Source organism: Anomaloglossus baeobatrachus, chromosome 4, assembly GCF_048569485.1.
Source record: "Anomaloglossus baeobatrachus isolate aAnoBae1 chromosome 4, aAnoBae1.hap1, whole genome shotgun sequence".
Lineage (NCBI taxonomy): Eukaryota > Metazoa > Chordata > Amphibia > Anura > Aromobatidae > Anomaloglossus > Anomaloglossus baeobatrachus.
The window spans coordinates 405,668,654-405,689,525 of NC_134356.1; the positions used below are offsets into that span (position 1 = coordinate 405,668,654).

General features: G+C 45.6%; 1 protein-coding gene across 2 annotated transcripts in view; it reads right to left on the reverse strand.

Annotated features, from left to right (window-relative positions):
* Positions 1–20,872, reverse strand: part of FBH1 (F-box DNA helicase 1) — a 134,628-nt gene that overhangs the window by 21,417 nt on the left and 92,339 nt on the right. For both annotated transcript variants that reach the window (XM_075345329.1, XM_075345330.1), the window contains exons 10-14: positions 17,073–17,295; positions 12,758–12,845; positions 12,315–12,401; positions 12,012–12,148; positions 7,319–7,418 (exon numbers count right to left, since the gene is read on the reverse strand). In XM_075345329.1, coding sequence (XP_075201444.1) covers positions 7,319–7,418; positions 12,012–12,148; positions 12,315–12,401; positions 12,758–12,845; positions 17,073–17,295 — 635 coding nt within the window. The remainder of the gene's footprint in view (positions 1–7,318; positions 7,419–12,011; positions 12,149–12,314; positions 12,402–12,757; positions 12,846–17,072; positions 17,296–20,872) is intronic.

Consider the following 20,872-nt stretch of genomic DNA (forward strand, 5'->3'; position numbering starts at 1 on the left):
ACGTTACGTCAGCCACCATACATTCCCTGTCTTTCCACGCCTTCAGCAGGTTTACATGGTAGATTTGCTCTGGTTTTCTTCTACCTGGCTGATACACCTTATAGTTTACTTCCCCCACTTTCTCCCGGATCTCATAGGGACCTTGCCATTTGGCTAAGAACTTACTTTCTGCAGTAGGTATTAGGACTAAGACACTATCTCCCGGTTTAAAAGACCTGATGGAGGCCTTTCTATTATACTGAGTACTTTGGGCTGCCTGAGCATCCAGCAAATTCTCTTTAACAATGGGCATTATTGCCGTGATACGATCCTGCATACCCATAACGTATTCCACTCTGCTTTTGTGAGGGGTGGGCTCCTGTTCCCAAGTTTCCTTAACTATATCCAGCAGTCCCCGCGGATGTCTGCCATACAGTAACTCAAATGGCGAGAACCCGGTGTAAGATTGTGGGACCTCGCGGATAGCGAACATTAAATAGGGCAATAACATGTCCCAATCTTTCCCCTCTTTGGAGACCACCTTTTTCAACATAGCCTTTAGAGTTTTATTAAAACGTTCCACTAGACCATCAGTCTGGGGATGGTACACCGACGTGCGTACCTGCTTGATCTGGAGGAGTTTGCACAGTTCCTTTGTAATTTTAGACATAAAGGGAGTGCCCTGATCGGTCAGGATTTCTTTGGGTAACCCCACGCGACAGAACATAGCAAACAACTCCCGAGCAATAAGCCTCGCCGAGGTGTGACGTAGTGGAATGGCCTCCGGATAACGTGTCGCGTAATCCATCACTACCAGGATGTGCTGGTGACCACGGGCTGATTTTACAATGGGTCCGATCAGATCCATAGCAATCCACTCAAAAGGCACCTCTATAATGGGTAAAGGTATCAGAGGACTACGGAAACGGTGCGTTGGTGCGGTCAACTGACAAACTGGGCAGGACTCACAGAACCTCTTAATTTCTGCGCCGACCCCTGGCCAGTAAAACCGCTGAAACATGCGTTCCCGCGTTTTCTCTTCACCTAGGTGCCCACTCATTAGGTGGTTATGAGCCAATTCTAACGTCTGACGGCGGTACGGCTGAGGGACCACCAACTTTTCCACTATTTCACCCCGGATTGTATCAACCCGATAGAGCAACTCTCGCTTTAGAGCCATGTAGGGAGTTTCCAGCCTGGCACCAGGCCGCTGGGGTACCCCATCAATTACCTGTACATTTCCATAACAGCATGGGACCGGATCTTGTCGTTGACCCTGCCATTGCACTGCATACATTCACTGTGCTGCAGGGCCGACAAGCTGATGGGGCGGTCACCAGCAACAGGTCCACTGTGATTGGAGAGATCGGTCACAAGGCCGATCTCTCCAATCAGAGCTACTGGAGCTGGGGGAGGGTGATCCAGTGAGGTCACCCAGCTCCAGCCAATGGCCAGCGCTGGATTTCAATGTTTCAGTCACTTTAAATGGCTGGAACATTACAGTAGCTGTGATTGGTTGAGCGGCGTTCGTCAGCCAATCACAGCCTCCGTAGATCCGGGGAGGAGGCACCACCCCTCCTGAGGTCAGGTACAGGTCCCCTCCTCCCCGAATCTGCGGTTTGTGTTACCCGATTGCAATCACCGGAGGCTCCGGTGCCGCGATTCTGCCATGATGGAAAGATCCGTCCTTGGTCTTTAAGGCCCAGGGCACCATGACGGATCTTTCCGTCCATGGTCGGGAAGGGGTTAAAAAAATATTTGAAGAGACTGGAGAGGTTTTTGACAAACCCAGGTCCAGCAGACCCTGCAAGACAACTGCTCAGGAGGAACGCTTGTTGGTTAGAAAATCCAAATCCAGCCACTCTTCCACAGCAAGCAGAGCTCCAAAAGGCCTCGTCACCTCAAGTCCCTGTGTCAACTAGAACAGTTTGTAGGATTCTGTCTGGAAATGGCCTCCATGGTTGAATCAGTGCCCAGAAGCCAGCACTAAACAAAAGGCAATTAAAAAACCTTGTGGCATTTGCCAAGTCCCACAGCCTGCTAAACATATGGACACTGGAAAAGTGGCAGAAGGTGGATTTCTCTGATGAATCTTCAGTTGAATTACACCACAGCCGCAACAAATACTGCAGGAGACCTACTGGAGCAAGTATGGATCCAGAAAACAGTTAAGTTTGGTGGTGGAAAGATCATGGTCTGGGGTTACATTTTAGTATGGGGGTGTGCGAAACATTTGCAAGGTGGAAGGCAATATCAATAGCCTAAAATATCAAGAAGTATTAGCTACCTCTTACATTCCCAATCATAAAAGGGGTAAAATTCTGCAGCAGGATGGTGCTCCTTCTCATACATCCATCTCTACAACAAAGTTCCTCCTGGCAAAGAAGATCAAGGTGCTCAAGGACTGGCCACACCACTCACCAGACATGAACATCATTCAGCATGTTTGAAGTAGGATGAAAGAGGAAGCTTGGAAGACAAAACCAAAGCATCTAGATGAACTCTGGGAGGCATGTAAGACTGCATTCTTTGCAATTCCTGATGACTTCATCAATAAATTCTGTGAATCATTGTTGAACCGCATGGATGCAGTCCTTCAAGCTCATGGAAGTCACACAAAATATTAAATATGGCTCTGATAGCACCACAACTTCATTCACCAATGTTATGCAACATATCTTTGTATTAGAAGTTAATTAATTGTTTGAATTTCACATTACTTTGTGTGGGCGACAAAACTTTTGTCTTGTCAAAATCTGACCTTTCTGTGTTCATTAAATGATCAATATTTCAGCTTTGCAGCAACTTTATTTTCATAACCTCAACCAAATCTGGGAGGGTTTCAGCTTTCAAAAGAGTAATTTATGAAACCAATGGATGAATTTAAAGTCAGGTTATAAGCTTTTATTTACATAACATGGATTAGCTGAACGTGGAGGTTTCAGCCAACATTAGTCTATAGATTATGGGGGCATTTATGCATTTTAAGAAATACATTGCAGCTAATAAGCAATAACTGAACACGTCATCTGATGATTCTGCACCCACTCATCAGTGCCCTAAAATCCAGCTCATGACTTCTAATATTTACAAGTTAATATAATTTTAGTATCACCCCGATAAGCCAAGAGGGACTCCTTGACGGCATCCATAGTAATAATAATATTATATTTATTCATTTATATAGCGCTGTTATTTACACAGCTCTTTACATACAATGGCAACACTGTCCCCATTGGGGCTCACAATCTAGGTTCCCTGTGAGTATGTTTTTGGAGTGTGGGAGGAAACCGGAGAAAACCCACGCAAACACGGGGAGAACATACAATCTCCTTTGCAGATGGTGTCCATGGTGGGATTTGAACCCAGAATTGCTGGACCGCTGTGCTAACCACTGAGCCACCCTGCCGTCCTGTATACATACTGTATAACAAAGGTGGAGTAGATGCTGTCACATTGTGTCTATTCATCAATCAGGTACACATAATTAAAGTCAGCACACCAACAATCAGGAGTAACCTCTGTTGATATAATTTGGAAACATCTAAAACAAAATCAGCAATAACAAAATTATTATTTCACAGAATTCAGAAGTGTTTTTTGAATACATGAAAGGGTTGCCCAAAACTTTTATACTAATGAACTATCTGTAGGATAGGAATGATGAGGAACTGACACTTATCAGCCACAGCAATCATCTGTTATCATATTGTATGGAGCAAAACACTCTAGCTCTGTACACTGTGTAGTGACTGAATTCACTTCAATAGGATCTCTTCTGCAGTACCCACAGTGGTCACTGCACATTATACAGAGCTGTAGTGATCTGCTCTGCACAGTGTTTACATGGCTGCTGCTGGGGCTTCAGGTGTTCGGGCGGCTTCTCACTTGTGAGTTTCTCGCAGTAGAGCAATGCGAGAAAATCTCACATTGGAATTGGACACATGTTAGTCAATGATTCAGCTCGCATTTGCGATTTTTTTCTCAGTGCAAATCGGACTGAGAAAAAAATCGCAGCATGCTGCTTTTTTGCGAGTTTCTACTGCGAGTCTCTCCAATGCAAGTCTATGGGAGCGTGTAAATAATCGGATGTCACGGGACGGCATTCACACCATCCTAGTGACATGCGATTTTCTAAATACATTTCTCACATGTTTCCTAAAACACTGGAAACGAGTGATGTCTCACAATGTCTGTCAATCAGTATTCTCTGTCAGTCGGTCTCTCCCTCTCGGTCTCTATTCTCTCTCTGTCGGTCCGTCACTATCGCTGTCCCTCTCTCACAGTCTGTCGGTCATTTTCCCCTCCTCTCTCATACACACCGATCCCCGATCTCCGGCGCGGCGCTGCACGGCATTCACACTACTGCGGCGACTTTTACTATTTTGAAAAAGCCGGCCGCTCATTAAACAATCTCGTATTCCCTGCTTTCCCCGCCCACAGGCGCCTATGATTGGTTGCAGTGAGACACGCCCCCCACGCTGAGTGACAGGTGTCTCACTGCACCCAATGATTAATCTAGGATTTAGTGGCAGCTATGGGCTGCCATTAACTCCTTATTACCCCGATTTGCCAACGCACCAGGGCAAATCGGGAAGAGCCGGGTACAGTCCCAGAACTGTCGCATATAATATATGCGGCAATTCTGGGCGGCTGCTGACTGATATTGTTAGGCTGGGGGGCTCCCCATAACGTGGAGCTCCCCATCCTGAGAATACCAGCCTTCAGCCGTATGGCTTTATCTGGCTGGTATTAAAATTGGGGGGGGACCGCACGCCGTTTTTTTTAATTATTTAATTATTTATTTCACTGCACAGTATAGACCCGCCCACCGGCTGCTGTGATTGGGTGCAGTGAGACACCTGTCACTCTGCGTGGGGGCGTGTCTCACTGCAACCAATCATAGGCGCCTGTGGGCGGGGAAAGCAGGGAATACGAGATTGTTTAATGAGCAGCCGGCTTTTTCAAAATAGTAAAAGCCGCCGCAGCAGTGTGAATGCCGTGCAGCGCCGCACCGGAGATCGGGGATCGGTGAGCATGAGAGAGGGCTGCTAACTTCAGTCACTCCGGGGATTAGCGGTCACCGGTGAGTCCTTCACTGGTGACCGCTAATCAGGACGCGACACAGACAGAGCCGCAGCATGACAATGAAGTCGGGTGAAGTTCACCCGAGTTCATTCTGATCGTGGGGCTCTGTCTGTGTCTGCTGTCATCTGCCATTCAGCTCTGCTACATGGCTGTCTGTGTCTGCTGTCAGCGGCCATGTAGCAGAGCTGAATGGCAGATGACATAGTAAAAAATACGCATTGCACACGCATTACACATGCATTACACACGCTAGTAAAATCATTAATTTATTCAGAAAAAGCATCGCACTTGCGTTGCACTCGGACCTAACATGAACTAAAATCAGCCGAGTTTTTTTCAGCCCAGTCGGACCGATTTTACTCGCATGGATGTGTTTCCACCCTTAGACTCCCACCGATGCCATCCTAAGGCTTAGTCATCAATAAAAAAGTGGCAGACATCCCTTCTATGCTGTCAAAAACTGTACACAAAAAAATGTATACGTCTATAGTAAACGCGTATAAAAGTTTACTATAGATGTCATCAAATAAATACACTGCTCAAAAAATTAAAGGGAACACTCAAATAACACATCCTAGATCTGAATGAATTAAATATTCTCATTGAATGCTTTGTTCTGTACAAAGTTGAATGTGCAACAAAATCACACAAATATCATTAATGGAAATCAATATGTTTTAACCAATTGACGCCTGGATTTGAAGACACATAAAATTAAAGTGGAAACAAGTCAAAATGAGGCTAAGTAATGTGTGTGGCATCCACGTGCCTGTAAGACCATCCTACAATGCCTGGGCATGCTCCTGATGATATTGTGGATGGTCTCCTGAGGGATCTCCTTCCAGACCTGGACTAAAGCATCCGCCAACTCCTGGAAAGTCTATGGTGCAACATGACGTTGGTGGATGGAGCGAGACATGATGTCCCAGATGTGCTCAATTGGATTCAGATCTGGGGAACAGGCAGGCCAATCCATAACTTCAATGCCTTCATCTTGCAGGAACTGCTGACATACTACAGCCACATGAGATCTGGCATTGTCCTGCATTAGGAGGAACCCGGGGCCAACCGCACCAGCATATGGTCTCACGAGGGGTCTGAGGATCTCATCTCTGTACCAAATGGCAGTAAGGCTACCTCTGGCAAGCACATGGAGGGCTGTGCGGCCCTAAAAAAGGAATGCCACCCCACACCATTACTGACCCACTGCCAAACTGGTCATGCTGAAGGATGTTGCAGGCAGCAGATCGCTCTCCACGGCATCTCCAGACTCTGTCACATGTGTTCAGTTCGAACCTGCTTTCATCTGTGAAAAGCACAGGGCGCCAGTGACGAATTTGCCAATCTTGGTGTTCTGTGGCAAATGCCAAGCGTCCTGCACGGTGTTGGGCAGTAAGCACAACCCCATCTGTGGACGTCAGGCCCTCATGCCATCCTCATGGAGTCGGTTTCTAACGGTTTGTGCAGACACATGCACATTTGTGGCCTGCTGGAGGTCATTTTGAAGGGCTCTGGCAGTGCTCCTCCTGTTTCTCTTTGCACAAAGGCGGAGGTAGCGGATCTGCGGCTGGGTTGTTGCCCTCCTATGGCCCCCTCCACGTCTCCTGGTGTACTGGCTTGTCTCCGGGTAGCGCCTCCATCCTCCGGACACTACGCTGACAAACACCGCTAACCTTCTTGCCACAGCTCGCATTGATGTGCCATCCTGGATGAGCTGCACTACCTGTGCCACTTGTGTGGGTTGTAGAGTCCGTCTCATGCTACCACGAGTGTGAAAGCACAACCAACATTCAAAAGTGACCAAAACATCAGCCAGAAAGCATTGTACTGAGATGTGGTCTGTGGTCCCCACCTGCAGAGCAGAAACACTCCTTTATGGAGTGTGTCTTGATACTTGCCAATAATTTCCATCTGATGTCTATTCCATTTACACAACAGCATGTGAAATTGATCGTCAATCAGTGTTACTTCCTAAGTGGATAGTTTGATCTCACAGAAGTCTGATTAACTTGGAGTTATATTCTGCTGGTTAAGTGTTCCCTTTAATTTTTTGAGCTGCATAATAATATTTATTTTTATATATATATTATATATATATATATATATATATATATATATATATATATACATATATACACACACACACACACAGACATGCATACATACATTATATACGGTATATATTATAATAAAGAAGCAGTAGTGTGGTTTGAAAAGCACTGAAATACTGATGAAGTATAAAACATCTCACCTTCTTGATTTCCGCCAACTAAAGCTTTGTGTCGAATCTTCTTACAAGCATCGAGTATGGTAGCACCAATGTAAGCTATTTCTGCACCAAACCGGAAACTCTAAAATACAAATTGCAATAAATATCCAGAATTCTGATCGAAAATGTAAAACAAAGATTCATCCTATTCAGCTTTCAGCCTAGTAAGACCCTCATCACTACAACACAAAAAACAAACATAAAAACATAAAGCTGCTCCCGGGCATGTTCTGTAGCCAGAGAGCCATCCTAACCACCCCACTTGCTCTCAACACCTGGCTACGAAGACTACTACAGGAGACCAATCCTACTCGCTCTATAATGCACTGACTTGTAAGTAAGCACATTTCCTCTTTTAGTATCTATATTGAGGCTTGTGAAGAATACATTTTCCTCTCTGTTATCAGCCATCAGGGATAAAAAAATGGCAATAAGAAAGAATTACTAAGCTTGGTACTCGTAAAAGCAGTTGAATGCTTGGATGGGCATGACTCGAGCATCCGAGTATAACGGAGGACAATGAAGATCTCTAGCATTTTTCTGGGAAATCTTCCGGAGAATCCAATTGCTTGTTACGTGTACAGAGCACCTGAGCATAGTAGTGCTTACACATCACTAATAAATAACTATTGACTGTCAGCAGTGGTGTGACATGTAGCCAGCAGTTACTTGTCTCAGGCGCCCCATACACCTTAGAAAGCTGTTGGCTGAATGATGCTTTGCACAATTTATCTGGCAGACATCTTATTCTGCTATCCCATACGATCTCATGTGTGATCTATGTGATAGCTGTCAAAGACAAGCATGGTAGCGGATTATCTCTTAAGAACAAAAGAATCACCAGTCTGAATGTGGACAAATGGATCCTTATCTTCCAGGACAATCCATGCAGGGCCTAAAGCTGGGTTCACACATAGCGACAGCGACGTCGCTGTTACGTCACCATTTTCTGTGACGCAACAGCGACCTTGTATGTCGCTGTTATGATTGCTGCTTAGCTGTCAAACACAGCAACGCAGCAGCGATCATAACGTCGCTACATGTGTAGAGAGCAGGGAGCCGCGCACACTGCTTAGCGTTGGCTCCCTGCTCTCCTAGCTATAGTACACATCGTACACATCGGGTTAATTACCCGATGTGTACTGCAGCTACATGTGCAGAGAGCAGCGCACACTACTTAGCACTGGCTCCCTGCTCTCCTAGCTACAGTACACATTGGGTTAATTAACCCGATGTGTACTGCAGCTACATGTGCAGAGAGCAGGAGCCGGCAGCACAGGCAGCGTGAGAGCGGCGGAGGCTGGTAACGAAGGTAAATATCGGGTAACCACCTTGGTTACCCGATGTTTACACTGGTTACAGCTTACCGCAGCTGCTAGATGCCAGCTCCTGCTCCTGCTCGCTTCATTTCGTCGCTCTCTCGCTGTCACACACAGCGATCTGTGCGTCACAGCGGGAGAGCAACAATAAAAAAAACGAACCAGGGCTGTGTGTAACGAGCAGCGATCTCACAGCAGGGGCCAGATCGCTGCTCAGTGTCACACACAGCGAGATCGCTAATGAGGTCACTGCTGCGTCACAAAAACCGTGACTCAGCAGCGATCTCGCTGTGTGTGAAGCACCCCTTAAGCTGGGTTCACACATAGCGACAGTGACAACGACGTCGCTGTTACGTCACCATTTTTTTGACGCAACAGCGACCTTGTAAGTCGCTGTTAAGATCGCTGCTTAGCTGTCAAACACAGCAGACGCAGCAGCGATCATAACGACACGCGTCGCTGTGCTACATGTGCAGAGAGCAGGGAGCCGCACACACTGCTTAGCGCTGGCTCCCTGCACTCCTAGCTACAGTACACATCGGGTTAATTACCCGATGTGTACTGCAGGTACATGTGCAGAGAGCAGGGAGCCGCGCACACTGCTTAGCGCTGGCTCCCTGCTCTCCTAGCTACAGTACACATCGGGTTAGTTACCCGATGTGTACTGCAGCTACATGTGCAGAGAGCAGGGAGCTGGCACTGGCAACGTGAGCAGCGGACGCTGGTAACGAAGGTAAATATCGGGTAACCAGGGAAAGGTCTTCCCTTGGTTACCCGATGTTTACCCTGGTTACAGCTTACCGCAGGCTGCCAGACGCCGGCTCCTGCTCCTTCCTCGCTTCATTACGTCGCTCTCTCGCTGTCACACACAGCGATGTGTGCATCACAGCGGGAGAGCGACGACCAAAAAACGAAGCTGGACATTCAGCAACGACCGGCGACCTCACAGCAGGGGCCAGATCATTGCTGGATGTCACACACAGCTGCTCCGTCACAGAAAATGGTGACGTAGCAGCGATGTCGTTGTCGTCGTCGCTGTGTGTGACACCACCTTTATACACAAAGTATCGGCAGAATGGTATCAGCTTATTCAGGTCGACCATAGTTTAATGTGTATGGGGGCCTTAATTCTCTTATGACTGTGACCAGGAGCAGTGCACCTGGCAGGGCAAAAAGTGCATTGTGAGAAGTGTAAGGCTACATGTGCATGCTGCACTTTTTTGTTATGTTTTTTGATGCAGATTTGTTGTCAGAACTTTCTCACTTTTGACTTCCCAGCAAAGTCCATGAGAAGTCAGATTTGCTGTGCGTATGATGCAGTTTATTTGTCAGCACTTTCCTTGACAAAAGTTTGTGATAAAAAAGAAGCAGAATGTTCTTTCTTGCATTTTTGTCACCCATTGAAATCAATGAAGGCATAAAAATGCAAGGAAGAAACGTATGCTATCAAATTGGTGCATTTTGCATGCATTTTACCCGCGCTTTTGTAAGAAAAACGCAGCTCACCAACTTAGTTCCAGAATGACAAAATCAAAGCTGGAGTGATTTTGGCATGTCGGTGTCCATGTCTCTCTCTCTCGCTCTCTCTCTCCAAGCACTACATACTCACTGACCACCGGCTGTCACACTGCTGCCGCGGCCTCTCACCTTCTTCCAGAATCGCTCGTTAGGCTCATACATATTCACTCCTCCCCCCATCTGTGATTGGTTGCAGTCATGCTGAGTGACAGCTGTCTGACTGCAATCAATCACAGCCGCCAATGGGCATGTCTACATCGTACAGTACACTACAGTACACTTCAGTAGTGGCCTGAACCTCACAGCTGTGAACCCGTGACGTCACTGCTGTGACACCCGCCGTACTGAGGGACACATAGCTGTGACGTCATGGTTTCACCCCCAGTTCATTCTAACTGCAGTAGCGCTGTCTGCACTCACAGCTGACAGTCATACTCTATGACTGCTCGCTGTGACAGGACATGGATGTAGCAAAGCTGAATCGCCGTGGGACCTCGTGTGGATTACTTCAGACCTGGAGGGGTATTTGGGGGTTAATAAAGTGGTGAAAGAGGGGACTTTTTATTTTATTTCAAATAAAGGATTTTTTTGTCTGTTTGTGATGTGGGGTGTCTCATAGATGCCTGACATCACTAACCTAAGGCTTAGTGGCAGCTATGGGCTGCCATTAACCCCTTATTACCAAGATTGCCACTGCACCAGGGCAATCGGGAAGAGCTGCGTCCAGCGTCAGAATTGGCGCATCTTATGGATGCGCCACTTGTCTGGCAGCTGTGGGCTGCTATTGTTAGGCTGGAAAGGGCTAAATAATGATGGCCATTTCCAACCTAATATTATCAGCCCCCAGCTGTCTGCTGCACCTCAGCTGGTATTAGAAAAATGAGGCTGACCCCATATAAAATTTTTTTTTTTTTTTAAATAAATCAAATAATTAATAAAAAAATAAAAGCGTGGGATCCCCTCTATTTTTCATAACCATCCAAGGTATAACAGACAGCTGAGGGTTGCAGCCCGCAGCTGTTGCTGTTCCTGTGCTAGATATGAAAAAGGGGGCACCCCACGTCATTTTTATTACCCGAAAAATTTTTTAAAAAAAAACAGCTAGCCAAGCTGACTATCCCTCTATAAAGCTATTCTGTTATTTCTTATTATGTATTCTGTTCTTTATTATTTAATCTATTTGTTATTATCTATCCATGTAGCTATTCTTTTTCTATCATCTATTCTAGCTATCTATCCATTATCCTATCATATTTTGTTTCTCCTTTAAAAAATACAACAAACGCGCAACAAAAAACGCACAGAAAAAAACCCCACAAAAAACACACCTACATTACAAGTGTTTTTTTCCAGGCTCTCACTGATGAGGTAGTTTTTTGTAGTTTGTATGCAGAAAAAACTTTAGCGTGCGCAGGTAGCCTAAGGCTGAATTCACACATCCTTGTATCACTATTAGAGTAGGGTCTGTGATGAATTAACTGGATGCAGGTTTACTGACTTGAACTGGAAAGCTTCATTATGCCTATGAGGCTATTAAGTTAGGGTTGGAGACTCACAGATGGCCGGTAGATCACGGATCGTGACACAGTGATGTGTGAACGTAGGCTAAGGAGAAACATCAGTCACTGCAATCATACTGGTATTTGTTGTAGTTGAAATGACCAAGAGTTTCCTTTCTCCCTACTTATTCACCCCCCTTACAAAGAGCTGCGTTACCGACAGAACATGCAACGAAGTACAGCGTTATCACAGCGCAGAGGTACAGAACAGTAAGGAGGTAAATTTAAATGGGGAGATGGGAATACCCCATAAAGAAAGGAGCACGTAAATACACTGACCTGTGTGAGGTAGAAGACATGAGTGTGGGGCACCTCACAAAGAGCATTCACAGCACCACGAAATGTATAGATCTGCTGGTGAGGATCCCCAACAAATATTTTCCCACATTTTTGGGTGAGGACAACCTTCATAATAGCTACAAAAATAAAGTCAATTTTGCCAAGAATTACATTTTGAAATGTTGACATAAAAATGCACTTCTGGTATGTCATAACCAAATGTCAGAAGTCCAAATCAGTGGCGTCTTTAATCTGGGAACACAACTGATTTGATTCTGTTTATAGAGATAGAATTCTACTCACAAGGTGTACAGTCTTGAGCCTCATCTATAAATATAGCATCATAAGAGGAGAGGTCTGGCTTGCGGAGCTGCCAAAGCTTGAGATACCCTGTAGGATGACAAAAAGAAGAGTGGCATGAGGAATTAAAAGGCCACATCCAAACCTATATCTCCCGACTTCCCGCTTGCTACAACGATCAGAATTTTACAAAATACTTCAATCGGTTTCCAGCATACAAGGACATTCTATACAAAATATAAAATTAAGCTGTTTTATACGTGGTGTAAAATAACCTACAATCTCCAGCAGTTGTATTCTAGTGAAGGCTCTTTATTAAATAAAAGTGATGGAACTTTTTGTCAGACACAAATTTGCCAAGTGATGATGTCCACATGTTTTATAAAACTACAGGGTAGATGCAGAAAAATGTTAGCTTGTAGGCAAGAAAACAAACAAAAACTTACCATCATGAGTCATTTTGTAAGCAAATTCACGCGTTTCTTCGAGACTTTGCATTTTCCCCCAAATTTTGTCCGCTTCTCTTACAGCAAACTATAAATTTATAAACAATAAAGTGCAGCTGTAGAATCATTTTAACAACTTAATTTGGAAAATATTAGTGTACACAAATTGTCTTTAATCTAAGCATAGCCGTCATTTCAGGCATCTTTTTAGAAGAGGTGGTCATGTGAGTATACAGGGAGGAATAATTGTATCTGGCCATTATACATTTATATTCTGCGTTTTTCATGTGTTCCCCTTTTGTAAAGTAAGCGGGCAGAGACTAGTTGTCACAGTAGACACAGACATAAGGGATTCCTGCTGTTCTTTCTATGTCACGCACAGGTATAAGCAGCAGGACATTATCCAGCAGCACGGCTATTAATCCAGCACTGGAGTGAGCTAAAACATTGCTTGAAGCTGCAGCTCCATCAGCCTTCATCAGCCTTCATCAGCCCATGTCTGCTTGTCTGAACTGCGCTGAATGCTTCTTACTTCCTCTGCCTCTCTCCATAGAGTATAATTGGAAATGTCACCCCTCACCTCATTGTCCTGGCAATCTAGGTTGCCTTAACTAAGACAGATTTTAGTGGTTTTTCCAGAGTCAATGAGAACTTAAGAGGCAGTGAAGAAGGCAAGAAGTGGCTCATACGTGAAGAAAGAAGCAGACAGCTTGGTCAGCTGCGTACTCTATGAGTCATTTTAGGACTTGTAGTCTAAGTTTTATCTTTGTCTGAAAACAAGCAGGAATAGGACATGTCGCAACAATCAAAGTACTGGTAAATCAAGTGGCTTAGAGGAACTTGGGGCACTGTTCACTAAATAGCGTTTTTTTCAGCTCGCACAAAATCTTATGTGCTGCCATATACCGGTTGCAAAAAACTCCAGGCAAATCCTTAAGCTACCGGGGTGCTCAATCAGAAACAAAGACATATCTCATATATAAAGCTGAGTGTGTGTGTGTGTGTGTCTCCAGGATTGGCATCCACACCGTCGCAGCTACAGCCACAAAAATTTGCACACTCACACTTCTGGACCCCGAGAGCGTCATAGGCTGAGGGGAAATTTTAACCCCGCTCTTTACAGTTATTCACCAAAAAACCTGCCTCCATTAAAGTGAATGGAGCTGGGAGCCACAGTGCAGCCAGAACTTCAGAAGAATGCGCAGCCACGCCCTTATATGGAATGTTGGCGTGTCACAATGCAGCCAGGGAAAGAGACAGACACAGACAGGGAAAGAGGCAGACACAGACAGGGTAAGAGACAGACACAAAGAGACAGACTGACAGGGAAAAAGAGGGAAAGAGACAGACAGGGAAAGAGAGAGAAAGAGACAGATAGGGAAAGTGACAGAGATAGATAGACAGACAGGGAAAGAGATAGATAGACAAACAGGGAAAGAAATTGAGACAGACGGAGAAAGAGACAGAGACAGACAGGGTAAGAGACAGACAAAGAGATAGAGAGAGAGACAGAGAGATATATACAGAGGGGGAGACAGACAGAGAATGGGAGAGAAACAGAGAGACAGTTACTATCCCAGGCAGCGCTGGGTGCTATGTTGTGAGGCGAAATTTTAACCTTGCGCGTTCCAATTTACCAATCAATTTTGCCCCTATCTACATAATGGGGAAAATGTGAAACGAAAAATGTTAGAGGCAAATTGACAGCTCCAGATGTGAACAAGGAGGACTTAAAGAATGAGAGTGATGGCGCCAAAGAGTATATACTGTACAGTTGCTAAGGTGGGGCCCCAACATGGGATACTCACCACACTAGGGGATATGAACTCACACAAAAAATGCACCACACACTACCACGTACTTGAACACATATACCACCCTCAGCACACATCTCACCACACATACACCAACCTCGCCACATAATCGCCCTAAACACACACAAGTCTTGTATTTTCCTTCAAAAATAAAAATCTGATTAATAAGCAGCCAAACTACAAGAACAACAAATGTACCATATAGGAAATACGGCAGCTGTCAGTCACATGACCCGTCTATTATGTGTATGTGTGAGCTAATATATACTGTCAGGGGGGGGAGAGGTTTCTGTTGCCTGGAGATTTATCAGGCTGCCAATAGCAACCAATTACAGCTTAGCTTCTATTTTGCTACAGTTAATTAATCTGTGCTCTGATTGGTTAATATAGGCAACAATTTAATAATTACATTTATATCTATTTGTTTTGTGTTTTTTGTGTGCAGAATACATTTTTGTTAATACATTCTATTTTGTCAACAGCAGTTATTAACCCGGGCGAAGCCGGGTAGTACAGCTAGTCCAATATAAAAATAGAATTGAAGGCACTCACCGGTATATGCTGTGCAGGAAAAAACTTTATTTTTTGGTGGAGGTTACATGGAAAGGTTTGCAGGGAGGGAAGGAAACACCAAACCCGAGTGCCTTCAATTCTCCTATTTTTATAAAAGTACTGGTAAATCCTAGGTCAGGTCACCTATGTTTGATATGGGCTGTGAGGTAGCGACCACCAATGTGGTAAATGGTCGCTATGTGTCGCAATGGAGAAGGTCCCTGCGATATTAAAGTGAAGAAGTTGCTATGGGACTTGCAGTTCCACAAAGGCTTGGTTCTGCATATAAGGGTCAGGTTCCCTTTAACAATGCCAGTATGCTGTGCAGGTCTGGAAACACAAACCTCCACCTGTGGGTGTGTCCAGGCTGATTTAGGAGACTGTCAGGGAGTGTGTGTGTGGAGCAGCCCTGTATGATGAGCAGCCTCAGGCAGGTAAAGAGGCTGCTATTCTCAGAGAGGTTGGAGCCTCTGGAAGGCACCTGCCCAAGGAAGCGTGGGTTGCCTTCAACCATCTGGAACTGAGTGTGTGGAGGCTGAGGGAGCTCCACTCTGACACTTGTAGTGTCCAAACCTGAGCAGGCGGTCCGCTACAAAGACTGACCAGAAATCCGTGTCTCGTGGGGAGACAGCCATACCTTCACTATGGACATTTAAATGGACTTGAAGCCCACGGTATGTGAAGATGTTTTGTTTACCTTTTCCTTTAAGCCAGGAGAGGCTTCATTGTGTTTTGGAAGAGCAGTTTATGTTGGTTACTAATAAACTGCTGCATTTTTGAGAGAGACTGTGTTGCCTGTGTATGCCTAAGCTACCCTGCATCGCTGCAAGCGAGTAAAACCCCCAGGTTGCGGTAAGCAACGTTCACAGGGCTTAGGAGAAAAGCCTCATTATACAGTGTTAAAAGCCAGCATCCGCCTCTAACAGCAGAGAATAGCACTGTCCACTGCAGTTATCGCCTTAAATGTTGCTGTAAATCCCTGACAGTGTGTGGTCTGGTGGGTGAGCCGCTCCATGTGCTCAGTACACCCTCCCCAACCCAAAAATAGGTTGCCAGTAATGCTGAAGGCCCTTATGCCTGCTATGGTAGTGCTCTTGTGAAGACCAGCCTGTAGCTGAGCATTATAGAAGACTGTGATTTTTCCTATATACTGAAATAGTGTGCTGTTATGGAAAATATGTCTGCATGTGAGTGCAGCGAGATTCTCCGCATCAGTCGGCAACGGAGGAGGCAGGGAGAGAAATCTCTCCCTCTCCTCCGCAGCAATGGCCCTCCCCTCTGCAACTGTGGTCTGATCGCACGATCGGACCACACTAGCATGACACTCAGCTCCCGCTGTGCTGCGAGCATGTGCCGAGTGTCATGCGAGCACTCGCAGTAATCCCAGTGTGGCCTCAGCCTTAGTCAGTCACTATATGATTGCAATATGTGATCTTCTATTCTTCCCTTGTATTACTGGTATGGTGAGTTTTGTTGAGCAGCAGCATGGTGTTATATTCGGACAGTACGCGGTAGTAATATATAGTTATGGTGTGGCGGCACTATTTGTTTCTTTTATGTGATATTACTGGCATACTGATCTTGGTACAGTGGGCTTTGTTCAATAATAGTTTGGGGTTAATAATTTTTAATCAGGAACAGTAATACTTAGAATATTATCTAATTGCCATGTTTTTCTCTCACATTTATTGATTTTTTTTATATATAAATATATATATATATATATATAATTTTTTTTTATAGCAGAGTAACATAGATCATCAATACTAAAGTCACCCACACAATTGTCTTGGGAAGGAGGCGGCCAGCAAAAATGTTGCCCTAGGGCCCATGGGACTCTACTTATACCACTGCCTCCCAGCTCCCCACCATAATAAATGCAATTTGCCCGCACAAATTATTAGTAAAGTTTACACATTCTAGATGTAACTAGTCATCAATGTTAGTACCTGTTGTTGGATTAAAGTCACCATTTCTCTTTCTCCACGATTATTTTTGGACCATATAGGAACATGGTCTCTTTCAATTACTTCATCAGCAGAAGCAAGAAAATTCTCTAGTGTTTTAACGACAAGTTTGGCTCTAATAAAACCTCCTTCTCCTTCAGGAAGGACAAAGTTAACTGTATATGAAGTAAGCTTGGTGGGGTTCAGCTTCTTCCTTTGCTGATACCTATATAAAAGAAAAAAATTAACAATTAAAAAAAACCCAAAACACATATTTGGTATCGCAGTGTTCAGAAATGCCCGATCTATCAAAATATAAAATAAAATATTCTGATTGGTAAACAATGTATCAAGAAAAACAAATCAAAACAGAAATTCCATTTTTTTGATCGCCGCAACATTACAATAAAATGCAATAGAAGTCGATCAAAACATTATATCTACCCAAAATGTTATCTGTAAAAACAACATCTTAGGGCACATAGAATAAGCCCATGCACAGCCCTAGATCCCCAAAAAGTAGAAAGTTACGGATCTTGGAAAATGGCAACAGAAGCAAAAATGTTTTGTTTTGTTTTTTTTTACAAGTTTCTGAATTTTTTTTCACCACAAATGAAAACATAGTACAAAAAAATAAATAAAATTTATAATATAAATATATATATATATATATATATATATATATATACATATATATATACATATATACACGTACACATTTTATATATAATATATATATATATCTCCACCTCGGGGTGTGGTCCGAGAGGTAAAAGTCAGGCCTCTGGACACACCCATGGCCCTGCTCAGAATTTCCTGTGGTGGAGGAAGTAGCCGGGCTTGCCTGTATGTGGTGGTGAGGAGGCCTGCTGGCTGTTAAGGCTAGGCTGGGACTTATGTGCTGGACTGAACCTGGAGACCTGGTGTTTGGGAATATGCCCGTCTCCTGTTTGTAATGCCATTGTTGTATGCAGTCCTGGCAGTATGCTGTATAAAGTCTAACTAAAGCAGCCTGAGGATAAGGAAGTGCCTCCCGTGTCTACCTGAAGCACGCATGCTGAGTGAGTACCCCCAGGTTGCAAGGTGCAACATCACATATGGTGGAGAATGCGGGCAGCGTTTCCAGGAGCACAGGTTTGGATTTCCGCACCTGTGGATCAGCCGGGTCCACGAAGTTTTTCGGCATACTGCTGCAGGGGTTTGCAGTGGATCGGCAGGTCCACGAACAGGGACAGCGCACTCCAGCTGCTGGTGGTGAATCAGCGGGTCTGCGGGGTTCCGTGCTGCAGTGGCGAGTGACCAGTGACTGGAGGTTCCAGGCCAACCTGGGATTGCGGGGCCCTGCTTGGTGAGCAGTGACACACCACAGGCTGGAGATCATGGTTGTACAGGCGGTACAACCCGGAAAGCATGGAGGGGCTCCTGAAACACCTGCTGCAGAGCCAGCAGTACCAACAGTATGTGCCAGGAGGTCCAGCGACAGCCGTGGGGGCTGAAAGCCAAAAAGGGGGAATTGTTCATACGGACGTTATGGAGGAGCTGTACCAGGTCCTGGTGCGTGGACAGCAGGAGCTGTCAGTGCGCAGTAATGTGGCAGCAATGAACCAGTTTGAGCGTTCCCTTCTGGGGCCAGTATGGACACAGGGTGCCCAGGGAGATATCAGGGAACGGTGTGAACTGGGGTTTACAGACGCTGCAAGGAAGCCGCAGAAACCCCAAAAGGGGGGTGGTGTCCCATGAAGGAGTGGTCGCCCAAAAGGGGGCGGAGTCCCAGAAAGGGGTGGTTACCCAAGAGGGGACAAGGGCCCAGAAAGGGGTAGTTGCCCAAAAGGGGGCGGAGACCCGGAAAGGGGTGGTTACCCAAAAGGGGGCGGGGTCCTAGAAACCGGTGGTGGCACAAAAAGGGGCAGAGCATCCCAAATCCGAAGGTGTAGTGGCACCGATGGATTGTAGCCAGGGACAACAGTGTTCATGCCACAAGTGTCCGGTTTGCAGTATAGACCACCCATCCGACGAGAAGCCACGTCTGTGTTCCGTGGAAGTGGAATCCGTAACAGGAGTCGTAGACTCAAGGAGCTTGATGACCCTGGTGAGGGCCACCTCTGATGTCCACTTGATTCCAGGAAGGAAGATCCACGTCGGGTGCACCCACAATAATGAGACAGAATACCCGGTATCCAGCGTGGTCATTAAGACAGCCAGGGACAGTGGTTCTCATGATGTTGGTGTAGTCTCAGATTTACTGCACCCAATTATTATAGGTTGGGACTCTAAATTATTTGTGCACTTGTGGAAGCAGGGGGGCGTATCCGGTTGCTTGTGTAAGAGCCGGAACAGCCCAAAGGAAACCCCACCACATTGGGAGGTGAAAAGGGGTCCTTGTTGTGGAGATATGTGTGGTAAGGATGAAATAGCACCTCCTAAAATTGACTGTGCTAAGTTAGGGGTGACCAAAGAAAATGATGGACGGACCCAACTTAGTGACATAAGGACTAAGGGAATAACCAATGGTGTGACCGTTAAAAACGGGGTAGCTCCAGATAGGGAGGCAGATATCTGGTTAAGTGGGGACATAATAGTCCAGGACGCCAGGGGGAGTGACGATGACTCCAGATTGGACACTGACTCTTATAAAAGGACAAGAGAGTGCAGTGAGGTACAGACAATTGAGAAGGGTAAAACCTCCTCCAGACGCCGGAGACGTAATAAGCGCCGAAATGTAGTGCAAGGTATACCGTCTGAGGGTGCAGAGAAAGTGAAGTACCTGGTCAAAGAAAAAAACTTTGCCAGTAGCAACTGCTAAGGTGGAGTCAGACAGCGATGTCCTACACAAGAAAAAGGAATCAGAAACTGAACTGACACATTGTAACGACAGACATCAGCAGGGTGACATGCCAAAAAATGAGCCAACCAAAGCAGTAATGGTGGTGTCTCCTATAGATTCCAAGCATGAAGCAGAAGGTCTGTCGGATGAGAGCGCTGTAGGAGGTGAAATCCTAGAGGGTAATACAGGACAAGGAATCCTGGAGAGTGTTGGTGAAGTACAAATCCATAGAGGTCATGGTGAGCAGACCGGTAAATTACCCAGTGTTGGGTTGATGAAGGGTCAAAATGGTGCCAAAGTTCTAAGAGGAACAGAGTACCACGCTGAAGCGTGTGACACCCTGGCAGGAAAAAAGACTGAAGGTGACACTGCAGAGACCCGCAAGGAAGTTGACGGTAATGCAGTGAAGACCCAAGAGACAGCTGGTGCTGTAGAAGTGAAAAGAGCCTCTGAGGAGGTGAAGTCTGGACCCGAGGTCTCATCAGGAGCTGAGAGTCTGACTGACTTAGTGGGTAAGACCAAGATCGCAGAGAAGAAGAATGACTCAGCTAAGAGCCTGAAACCCAAAAGCTCTGAGGCCGGGGTTGAACCCGAGGAGGGTGGGACTCAAAAGATGAAGCCTTTGGTAAAGAATATGGAAGGAGGTAAGAGACCTCAGCAACCGTCTAGTGTCCTTGAAAGTAAAGGAAGCAGACCTGTCTTCGAGTGCCGGATAGACGTGCCGGAAGACTTAAGAGAAGCCTGTGCCAGTGAGAAGGTGCATGAGAGGTTCCAGAAGGCAGTAGGAGCCTGTAAAGTGTACTGGGCCGCAGAGTCTAATCGGTTGGTGTTGTGCTCCTTTAGTGATGTCACAAAGAAGCGAGTGGCCATCCTGAGGGACATGCACCTACGGTGTCTTCGTACGAAGTGGCTCATCACTGCAAAGAAGGATGAAGACACCAGACGCTTGGAGCAGCTGACCGCAGGGTTTCAAGAAGTG